We start from the raw sequence: 11,746 nt of genomic DNA on the forward strand, positions 1-11,746 counted from the left end.
TTACTATTTGTTTTGTTTGATGGTGTAAAACGGGAGCAATATTTAATCTCCACAACAATAATGAGTCTTTAAAGTAGTAATATTGAATGAGAAGTATGTTGAATTTTGTGGTAATGGTCCCCTCCTCCTCTCGTTTAAACATAGAAGCGATTTGTTTGAATAAAGAAATAGACATTGCTTTTGCTTGCAACTAATTCTAATGTCTGACTTGACTTAAGACTAACTAAATTAGACTTTATAGCTGGCCGGTAGGCCTCTCTTAATTTCTCATCTTTTGACTATCTCCACAATCCCAACATTTCAACTTCCACCCCCAATATTTTTATAATATCAAAAATATCCATCATCAAATTACTATTAATGTTCCCAATATTATTAAATGCCTTATTAATTTTGTTTTAATAAGTTGAAATAAATTTTAAAGATTTCTATGTATCCAAATAATCATATATAATAATTATTTAATACTTACATCGTACACATATTACACGCGTATGCTACGACTTAGAAGGAGAAAAAAATAGTGGAAGAAAGGTGAGTTTAATAATTACTCTATTGAACAAGACAAAGAAAAGCAATACTAATAATAAACAAAAAATACTTAAATGATAAGACGAAGACGAAGAAAAAATGGTTTGATTGATTGAAGAATTCACAAGTTGAAATTGCAAGAAAGAAAGCTCTCTCTAATTTCTTGTTCTCCTCCGATTTCAATGGGAACTTGCTGGAGTTCTCTTCCACCTAACAACCATCCAACTCCATCTCCAACCGGAACTGGTAACTAACTCATTCATTCTTCAATTTCATCTTCTTTTTTTACATCATCAAATTCTTATTATGCTGTGCACAAAGTTACACCTGCAGGAACATATAATTCTCAGACAACAAGTGGAAGCTATGGAACTAGCACTACAACCACTAGAACTACAACTTTCAATTCTACTTCTACCACTTCTTCTGGTAGTGGAGGTGGAAGCAGTAATAACATGTCCTCCTTCTTAAACAGCGCCAATTTCTCCTCTTCTGATTTTTCAATCGGTGGTCAGATCTTACCTACTTCTAATCTAAGAGTCTACACTTTCGCCGAATTGAAAGCTTCTACCAAGAATTTCAAACCTGAAACACTTCTCGGTGAAGGAGGTTTTGGAAAAGTCTACAGAGGTTGGCTTGATGGAATCACCATTGCCGTCAAAAAATTGAACTCCGAAAGTTTACAAGGTCTCCAGGAATGGCAGGTAATTAATAACTGAACCTGTATCTCATGTCCTTAACCTAGTTTAAGTTAGATTAATTATTCATTCTAATGTTTGATTTGTGGTTTTTGCAGTCAGAGATACATTTTCTAGGTCGACTTTACCATCCTAACCTTGTTAAACTCTTGGGATATTGTTATGAGGATACAGAGCTTCTTCTTGTCTACGAATACATGCAGAAGGGTAGTTTGGAAAATCACCTCTTTGGAAGTAAGTGCTTTTTTCTTTCTGCTGCTATTAATCAATGTTTTTTATTATTTTATTCAATCATTGAAATTAAATACTATAGGAGGCGCTGTTGTTCAACCACTTCCTTGGGAGCTGAGGCTTAAGATAGCAATCGGAGCAGCTACTGGACTTTCGTTCTTGCATACAGCAGATAGAGAAATTATTTACAGAGATTTTAAGGCCTCTAATATATTGCTTGATGGGGTCAGTCTCTCTTCACTTTGCTAATCTACCTCTTTGTTATCATAACTCTTTATTAATTGCCTTTCATTTTGACTCAATTATGATGCTTTCGCAGTCCTATAATGCCAAGATATCAGATTTTGGGTTGGCAAAACTGGGTCCTTCGGCTAGTCAATCGCATTTGTCTACAACAGTGATGGGAACACCAGGTTATGCAGCTCCTGAATATATGCAAACAGGTAAGTAATACATGTCTTCATTGCTTTTTTACTATAAAATGAACTTGTTGTTGTTAAAGTAGGCTGAAATTGAAATTGAAAATGCAGGGCATCTATATGTAAAGAGTGATGTGTATGGTTTTGGAGTTGTTTTGGTTGAGATACTGACGGGCTTACGGGCGATAGATCTCAACCGCCCAAGCGGGTATCACAGTCTAACGGATTGGATCAAACCGCACCTACAGGAAAGAAGAAAATTGAAGAAGATTATGGATCCTCAATTGGGAGGCAAGTATCCAATCAAAGCTGCACTTACTATATCCAAGGTTGCTTCTAGGTGTCTTGCACCTGAGCCCAAAATGCGCCCATCCATGAAGGATGTTTTGGAGATCTTGAAAGGAACTCAAGCTTCCACTGACAAAGACGTCGAGGTTAGGGGTCAAAATTAATGAGTTAATCCTATTTATATGTGAATTAGTGGGAATGATTGAGATTTGAGAGGCTATTGGTTGTTCATTTTGTATTTTCCTTGAACTCAAGTAGCTAGCAAAGAAATTGTGCATTTCAGTGACGGCTTGCTTCAGTGAGTTGTGGATTTGATATGCATGTCTCTAGTTAGTTGTTCAACATGTTGTATTTGTGTATCTATAGTTCTATATTAGAGTCCCAAATATTCAATTTGGATCTTAATCAAACTGATAAAAGGATTGTGAAAAGTAACAAGGGTATGATCTGGTTGATCTGAGTATATGCAATAACCATATGTAGTTTTGGATACACTACACTTTGATAAAAGCATTATAATTGATAGCATTTTCACACCCAAGGATGGAACAGGAGCTTCAACTTTGACTATGTTTGGTAATGCGGTGAGCCACTGCTGCCGCATGTTTAAGGCTTCTGTAATGTGAATATCTACGGTAATTTTCAAATTTTCTAAACACGCACTCAACTATCTTCAGATGGCTCAAATTAACTTGTTGCTTATGAAGTTAATCAAAGCATTTGACATCATATATATGCTACAAAATAAAGGTATTATGCAAATTAACTTGTTGCTTGTGAGGTTAATCAAAGCACTGGACATCATTATATACGTGGAAGTTAACATTGCAAAACTTTTCTATTTAGTAGATGAAAAAGCTATCTACCATTATTTTGACTTCCTTCTAAATAAAGGATACTTTTGTGAACGTCATTTACTTTTAAAACAAAAAACATACCACAACTTCTTTGGGGGAATTCTCTTTCCATCTTTAATGGTATTTTCCACATCTTTGAAAACTCGAAAATACTCTTCTTAAACAGAGGCAATTTCTCTGGATGCACTCAAAGTCACTTCAATCTTTTCTTTTTATGAATTTCACCCGTTTAAAAAGAAAAACAATGACCTGGAGATGCATAATGAAAAAAGTTAACTTTAATAATTATTGACCAAGACAAAAGAACAGCAAAAGCAAAAGTATTTGAATATAAATAAAAGATAAAGACCAAGACGAAGAAAAAAATGGTTTGATTGATTGAAGAATTCACAAGTTAAAATTGAAACAAAGAAACCACTCTCTAATCTATTGTTTTCCTCCGATTCCAATGGGAACTTGCTGGAGTTCTCTTCTACCTAATAGTCATCCAACTCCATCTCCAACCGGAACTGGTAACTAACTCAATCATTCTTCAATTTCATCATTTTTTTCATCATAAAATTCTGATTATACTGTGCATAAAGTTACGCCTGCAGGAACATATAATTCTCAAACAACAAGTGGAAGCTATGGAACTAGCACTACAACTTTCAATTCTACTTCTACTACTTCTTCTGGAAGTGGAAGCAGTAATAACACGTCTTCCTCCATAAACAGTAGTAATTTCTCATCATCCGATTTTTCAATCGGTGGTCAGATCTTACCTACTTCTAATTTAAGAGTCTACACTTTCGCCGAATTAAAAACTTCTACCAAGAATTTCAAACCTGATACACTTCTCGGAGAAGGAGGTTTTGGAAAAGTCTACAAAGGATTGCTTGATGGAATCCCCATTGCCGTCAAAAAGTTGAACTCCGAAAGTTTACAAGGTCTCGAGGAATGGCAGGTAATGAATAACTGACATGTCGTGGGTTTGATGCCCTTAACCTACTTTAAGTTAGATTAATTAGGTTTCTTTATTTAATTATTCACTTCTAATGGTTGATTTGTATTTTTGCAGTCAGAAATAAAATTTCTAGGTCGACTTAACCATCCCAACCTTGTTAAACTCTTGGGATTTTGTTATGAAGATACAGAGCTTCTTCTTGTCTATGAATACTTGCAGAAGGGTTGTTTGGAACATCACCTCTTTGGAAGTAAGTGCTTTTTGTTTCTGCTGCTATTAATTAATGTTTTGTGATTGTATTCTTTTGATTCAATCAATGAAATTAAACACCATAGGAGGTAGAGGTACTGTTGATCACCCTCTTCCTTGGGAGCTGAGGCTTAAGATAGCAATCGGAGCAGCTACTGGACTTTCGTTCTTGCATACAGCAGATAGAGAAATTATTTACAGAGATTTTAAAGCCTCTAATATATTGCTTGATGGGGTCAGTCTCTCTCTTCACTTTGTTATCATGAATCTTTATTAATTGCCTTTCATTTTAACTCAATTATTATGCTTTCGCAGTCCTATAATGCAAAGATATCAGATTTTGGGTTGGCAAAACTGGGTCCTTCGGCTAGTCAATCGCATTTGTCCACAACGCCGATGGGAACACTAGGTTACGCAGCTCCTGAATATATACATACAGGTAAGTACTTCATCTCTTCATTGCTTTTTACTATAAAATGAACTTGTTGTGAAAGTTGGCTGAAAATGAAAATGAAAATGAAAATGCAGGGCATCTATATGTAAAGAGTGATGTGTATGGTTTTGGAGTTGTTTTGGTTGAGATACTGACAGGCCAACGATCGATAGATCTCAACCGGCCAATCGGGCGTCACCGTCTAGTGGATTGGATCATACCGTACCTACTGGACAAAAAAAAATTGAAGGAGGTTATGGATCCTCTATTGAAAGACAAGTATCCAATCAAAGATGCACATACTATATCAAAGTTTGCTTCTAAGTGTCTTGCACCTGAGCCCCACAAGCGCCCATCCATGAAGGATGTTTTGGTGATCTTGAAAGGAACTCAAGCTTCCACTGACTAAAGCGTCGAGGTTAGGGGTCAAAATTAATGAGATAATCCTAATTATATGTGAATTAGTGTGAATGATTGAGATCTGAGAGGCCGCTGGTTGTTCATTTTGTATTTTCCTTTAACTCAAGTAGCTAGCAAAGAAATTTGTGCATTTTAGTGATGGCTTGCTTCAGTGAGCTGTGGATTTGATATGCGCATGTCTCTATTTAGCTAATCAACATGTTGTATTTGTGTATCTATAGTTCTATATTAGAGTCCCAAATATTCAATTGGGGGATCTTAATCAAATGATAAAAGGATTGTGAAAAGTAACAAGGGTATGATCTGGTTGATCAGAGTATGTGCAATAGCCATTATGTAGTTTTGGATACTCTACACTTTGATAAAAGCATTATAATTGATAGCATTTTCACACCCAAGGATGGAACAGGAGCTTCAACTTTGCCTATGTTTGGTAATGCGGAGCCACTGCTGCCGCATGTTTAAGGCTTCTGTAATGTGAATATATACCGTAATTTTCAAATTTATCAAACACACACTCAACTATCTTCGGATGGCTCAAATTAACTTGTTGCATGTGAGGTTAATCAAAGCACTTGACATCATATATAGGTTACTAATTTACATCCATCTAAGTTATATGAGTGGAAGTTAACATTGCAAAACTTTTCCATTAAGTAGATGAAAAAGCTGCCCGCCATTATTTTGACTTCCTTCTAAATTAAGGATAGTTTTGTGAACGTCATTTACTTTTAAAACAAAAAACATACCACAAACCTCTTTGGGGGAATGCTCTTTCCATCTTTAATGGTGTCTTTCACATCTTTGAAAACTCAATAATGCTCTTCATGGATTAGGAGATGCATCTCAGAGATGCATCCAAAATCACGTCAATCTTTTCTTTTTATGAGTTTTACCTATTTAAAAAAAAAAGGCCCGGAGTTGCATCTTCGTATATGTTTAAGTGTATTCGAAGATGCATCTCTGAAAAATCTCCTGCACTCATTTATGGGATTTTGTTATTCACCCAACTGCTTTAATTAATAAGTTAGTGATATTTTCGGAGATGCACCTTTAGAAATGCTTAATGGAGAAGTTGATAAAACACCACTTTGCGTTATCTTCTTCTTCATGGTACAAAGAAACTTCGTTGTAAAACCCTTAAAAAGCTTTTTTTTTTTTCATTATCAATCACTTTTTCAATATCAAAAACTTCATTCTTGTATTTCATCACCTCAAAGGAAGCAAGACAAGTTGGAATTATAGGTAAAGATCATTCATTTCATCCTTCATTTATTGCATTAATCTTATTTATTTACTTAAAATGACCGTTTAAGCCGGATATGCATCTCCGGACAAAGTTTGATGTGCTCTGGGTGTGCATATCAGGAGTGTCCTATTAGTTTGAATTTTCACATTGTTTTTATGTTATTGGTGGTAATAGTTATGATGCACCCGGATATGTTTTCCAAAGCTACTGTGGATGTGAATGTTAAACCGGTCGAAGTGAAGTTTGATGTTAAACCAAATGAAGTGAATGATGATGTTAAACTGGATGAAGCAAATGATGATGTTAAATCGGGTGCTCGACCAATTGTTGTCGAGGTAGATGTTCTCGAAAACATTATTTCTCTTAAGAGTAAACCAACTCAAAATCCATCTGAACACATCATGTGTATTAGTTAGCTATCAAAAACATAAGATTTTGGTTAGCTTTATTTGAAACAGGGAAGTCCTATACCAAAGACATAACTGGAGAGGACGGCATGTTTCACAAAAGATGTTGAAATTTGGTTGAATCACTTTTTTAGAAAGGATGGAAGAGTTCACCAAGTTGAGCGACATTAAAATAGAAGGAAATAATAAAAGCTAGAAGAATGAACCACCAATAGATTTAGGTAGTGACATATCTTTTTATGCATTTTAGTTGTAATATATGTAACGTGTTTTTTGTATGTAACGTTGGACAATATTTTTATGACAATTTTTGTGTTCTTTAATTCTGCTCTGCATAATACCATTGTCTGTTCTGCATGATTTTTGTGTGGATTTGGATATGCATATTCGCACTCACATGCTAATTATTAAAAAAACAACACATGAGATCATTAGGAGATACATCTTTGTCTGATGAATTTATCCCCGCGCTTCCTTTCTTGTGTTGGCGCCCAGGGTATGTACTCTCTTTAACTTTAGACTTTCTACATAGAATTTCCTAGATATTTCTTGATCTCCCTGGATGACCTACTCGCCCGCCAGGGAGCAGATACTTCATGCACAAATACAAAGTGCACAAGGTTTCGTCCAAACTGGTTAAAAGTTGGTTGCCATATAATCATATTATACAAAGAGAGACGTCAATAACCAAGTATCTCTTTTAATTCTATGGAGTGTTCATGCTCTCCGAATGTCCTTTTCCGGGTGATGTAACCCTTCACTTGTATTTGCTCTCCAAAAAATCCTACTAGGGAGCCCTTAAAGGGCTTTAAGTATTTAGGATTCAGGTGGAGCCTCTGGGACACCTCCCAATAGAGGATACCTATGGAATTTTCCTGACCGCGAGGACTATCTTAATCTCCCAAGTATCACACCTAACAGTAATAATCATGGGGTTATCGTTTTGAGGGTGGATGACAGATGGATCTTCCTCAGATAAGGAAATTCCAACCTTGGGTGTTCTAGATTCATTGTTGCTTTCCTTAGTGGAGGGGTCTTCAATATTCAATATCTGGTGAGTGTATCTCCTGCGGGCGGAGCTAGTTTCCCCGCCTATAGTGAATCCGCCTACGAGTGTATTGAGTGTGAGGTGTATAACTTTATCATTCTCGCTTATGGACGTATCCTTGGTCGTTTTTGGCATGTGACTTCCCATATCCTCCCACCCCCACAAATGGGGTTTATCTTGTCGTATTTTTTTGGACGTGCCCCTTTTGAATTAATCTCTCAAATTTTCATGAGTTGGTAACAGTCTTTAGTGTGATGTCCTTTAACCATGTGGAACTTGCATTATGTTCCTTTTTCGGGACCCATCACCTCCGCACTCTCAACAATGTCTGCCCTAACCAAATTTTTTGCAGAACGAGATAAACAGGACGATCATGCCTGTTTGCCACCCCTAGATATGCTCCTTATCCAAAGGTCAAAATCAAAAAGAAATTTGAAATCCAAATTTAACTTTCCTAATTGTATTATTTACGAAATAATCAGTCCATCAATCTTTCTAGAACTATTAAGAGAAATTCCTCATGAAAAGTGAGAGCTATTAAAGTAAAAAAGAAGTAAAAAGTATAAATTAAAGAAATAAACTTAAAAATGAGAATTAAAAGGTAATGATATAAAATTTAGAAATAAAGTTATATCATGTTTGGATTGACTTTTGAAGGACCCATAATCAATTCTATAGGTGTATAATTGATTCTACTTGAAGCTAGAATTTGTAGCTTCTACCTCCAGAATTGATTCTGGGTGATTTTTACACTGAAATTTATAGTTCAACTCACTTTTACATAAATATACCAAACATAAATCAATTCTGCTAAAATAAATTCTGTTAAAATCAATTGTACCAAACTCAATTCTGCTATAACCAATTTTATTTCAATCTGTTTGATATTGTTCATAATCCTTTTGAGCATATTTGGTGATTAAGTATGAAAACTGCAGAGAGGCTAATGAATTATATTAATTTGAATAGAGATCTTTTGATGATTCATATATTTCACATTTTGTAGGATTTTACAACAAATGTTTGTCTATGCTTTATTACGATATTTCGTAAATTTATTTATCTTTGAAACACAATCTTAATTGCAGATTTTGCATTTTTGGCAATTGGAACAACTCTAATATATTTCTAATTCTTGATGCAATTGTAAGATGTAAAATTAATTGTTGAGTTTATTGTTGCGAAGATAAAGTCCGATGTTGGTGCATATAATTACAATTTTACAATTTTACAATATAACGGTTGATGCATATAATTAGTCTATATTAATTTATAATATTGTGAATGTTTAGGATCTATAAACAAATTATAAAACAAATTTTAAAACTGACAAATAAAATATTGCGATGTATAATATGAATTCACACGGAATCCGTGCATTAACTCGAGTATTTTACTAGTTTAGAAATAAAGTTAAAGCATTGTTAATTTATTATAACACTAACAAACTAAGAGAGAGGTATGAACAGTAAATAATATCCCGCTACTAGCTGTAATTACTGTTAAGATTTTACTTTAACAAATAAAATGATCATATATAAAGAATAATAATAAAATAAAATGATTATAAAAGAAGTAAATAGTAAAAGTTAAAAGAAATAAACTTAAAAGAATGAGAGGTAATTATAAAAAATTTAGAAATAAAGTTGAAACATTATTAATTTGTTATAAAACTAAGAAACTAAGAGAGAGGTATCCAACCCTGAAAAAATACGGTTATTTTAACGTACTATCAAAAATATATAATAAGTAGAAGGGTATAAGATTGTTACCACCAAAAGGATACAACTGCCTATCACTGTCCTTGCTTTCCACAAACATCTCTCTCCAAGTCTATAGTAGTTGTACACCAGTAGAACCGCTCTCCAGTTGTACTCATGGATACGTGCGATATTCGATAACTACATCAGGTAGACGACGTCTGTGTACGACGAGCTCGTGTCCACAAAGAGCTGAGTACCTATCAAATATAGGAAGTAACATCTCAACGCCCACTCTCTATGTATATCCACCTCTACCTCGTCACCAACAGGCTCCTCTGCCGCAACAAGCTCCTCTAGAGATCCCTCTCCTGAAATTTTAAAAAAATATATGGTTATTAATAAGCAAATTCAGAAACTGAAGAAAAAAAGTAATAAGTAATAACAAAGGAAAATTTACCGCTCCCTCCCAGATACGCATGATTGCATGATCTGCATACCTTGTCAACATGGATGCATCTATAGCGCCCGTGGTACTAAATAGCCTCAGACATTGGATCATCCCTGTGCAGCCCCGGAAGTGGCACAACAGATCTTGCATTGGCTGTCACTGGCACATAAATAGAAGTAAACGTACTGCCACGATGACGTCTGCGGGGGGTAGCATCTGTGAGGAACCCTCAACATCATCCCGAGGCCTCTGTGGTGTAGTAGTAGTTAGGGAAGGGCCCTCGAGTGGAACAGACGTAGAAAACTCCTCAATTGGGACAGATGGAGAAGGCCTGACTCGAGCGAGTGTATCTTGTACATTTGCTGCAACGACAACTCCATCAATGACCTGAGATAATACACACACTCGTTCACGCCGCACAAATGCGTGTTGTGCAGTCCTCTCATGTACTACTCCGACCTGATTTATAAACAAAGATTCTCTTTTTAGATTCATTGAATAATGAATGTATCTAGTCTAAATAAAAGACCAGATACATTCATTATTCAATGAACCTAAAAAAAAAGAATCTTTGCTTATAAATAATGCTGGAGGAAGTATATCCCTATTCGGATCGTGGGCCATAATGCATGCATTGTGATATAAATAACATTGAGTTAGATACTACTCCCTCCGTTTTTTATTATAAGTCGTTTTAGACTTTTCACATAGATTAAGAAAAATAATAATTGTTGTATGAAAATGAAGAATTATGAAGGTTTTTACAAAATTATCCTTCATTAATGACATGTGGAAGATAAATTTATATAATTGAAAGGAGAGAGAATAATAAATATTTAAGGATATAATAGGAAAAATAGCATTAATTATTCATTGGAATTGTAAAACGACTTATATTAAAATACAATTTTTTTCCAAAACGACTTATAATAAAAAACGGAGGGAGTATGTATTTATAAATAAATAAGAAAGTAAAAAAAATACTATTCTACGGAAGTACCTTAGTTTCCAAAAATTATGGTGCTTCCGTAGATGCATCTACGGAAGGTTCTGAAACTCAGAAACTCAACAATGGCGTAAGGCCACTGTTCAATCACTCAAAAGTTTCATTTTTGTGGCTTGATTATCCGTTTTACACATCAAACAACAACTACATTGTCTCTAAACTATATTTCTATAAGAATCCAATTATTTCTATACCTAAATACCGAATTTTAACTCAATTATACAAATACTCTAAAATAACTCGAAAAGTAAAAAATTTACCGATTAAATAGAGTTTTGAACTTGATAGAATGTTGATAGTTGATGTTGACAATGTCGGCCGAACTCGGGAGAAAGAAATGCACTATTGGGGAAGTTTGATTTTTGGGGCTGAGAGAGTATGGGTTGAAGAAGATGAAAAGTGAAGAATGAGGGAGGGAAAGGGTCTGACGTCAGTTTAACGTCAAATGCTTCTGTAGATGCATCTACCGAAATTTTTGTATGTACATCTACGAACAAAATAAAGTTACACAAAAAAAATTCTTCCAAAGATGCATCTACGAAAGCTGAAGGACATTTTTGCCAATTCGTAGGTGGGTGAAAGATCCATAAGATGTAGGGATAAATTCTTTGATATTTTCTCTAAATAATACCCAGCTGTAATTACTATTAAAATTTAACTTTACTGATTATATATAAAGAATAATAATAAAATAAAATGATTACAAAAAAAGAACAAAGTAAAAATTAAAAGAAATAAAGTTAAAAATGAGAGTTAAAAGGTAATGATATAAAATTTAGAAATAAAGTTAAAGCATTATTAATTATTAATTTG

At 34.5% G+C, this 11,746-nt stretch overlaps 2 protein-coding genes across 4 annotated transcripts; both read left to right on the plus strand.

Moving 5' to 3' along the window:
- The first annotated feature begins 542 nt into the window (after window positions 1-542).
- Window positions 543-2,526, plus strand: LOC131626226 (probable serine/threonine-protein kinase PIX13). 2 transcript variants are annotated; one of them, XM_058897064.1, is made up of 6 exons: window positions 543-777; window positions 865-1,235; window positions 1,328-1,463; window positions 1,543-1,685; window positions 1,780-1,903; window positions 1,991-2,526. In XM_058897064.1, the coding sequence occupies exons 1-6, from the start codon at window positions 714-716 to the stop codon at window positions 2,329-2,331; spliced, it is 1,179 nt and encodes a 392-aa protein (XP_058753047.1). In that variant the 5' UTR covers window positions 543-713; the 3' UTR covers window positions 2,332-2,526. The 2 variants fall into 2 exon arrangements, with proteins under 2 accessions (XP_058753047.1, XP_058753046.1); XM_058897063.1 differs by having other exon boundaries at window positions 546-777; window positions 853-1,235.
- Window positions 2,527-2,697: 171 nt separating this feature from the next.
- Window positions 2,698-5,391, plus strand: LOC131626228 (probable serine/threonine-protein kinase PIX13). 2 transcript variants are annotated; one of them, XM_058897065.1, is made up of 6 exons: window positions 2,698-3,536; window positions 3,609-3,970; window positions 4,085-4,220; window positions 4,306-4,454; window positions 4,535-4,658; window positions 4,748-5,391. In XM_058897065.1, exons 1-6 carry the CDS (start codon window positions 3,473-3,475, stop codon window positions 5,059-5,061), a joined length of 1,149 nt encoding a protein of 382 aa, XP_058753048.1. In that variant the 5' UTR covers window positions 2,698-3,472; the 3' UTR covers window positions 5,062-5,391. The 2 variants fall into 2 exon arrangements, with proteins under 2 accessions (XP_058753048.1, XP_058753049.1); XM_058897066.1 differs by having other exon boundaries at window positions 3,621-3,970.
- The last annotated feature ends 6,355 nt before the right edge of the window (window positions 5,392-11,746 follow it).

Source organism: Vicia villosa, unplaced genomic scaffold (assembly GCF_029867415.1).
Source record: "Vicia villosa cultivar HV-30 ecotype Madison, WI unplaced genomic scaffold, Vvil1.0 ctg.000274F_1_1, whole genome shotgun sequence".
Taxonomy (NCBI): domain Eukaryota; kingdom Viridiplantae; phylum Streptophyta; class Magnoliopsida; order Fabales; family Fabaceae; genus Vicia; species Vicia villosa.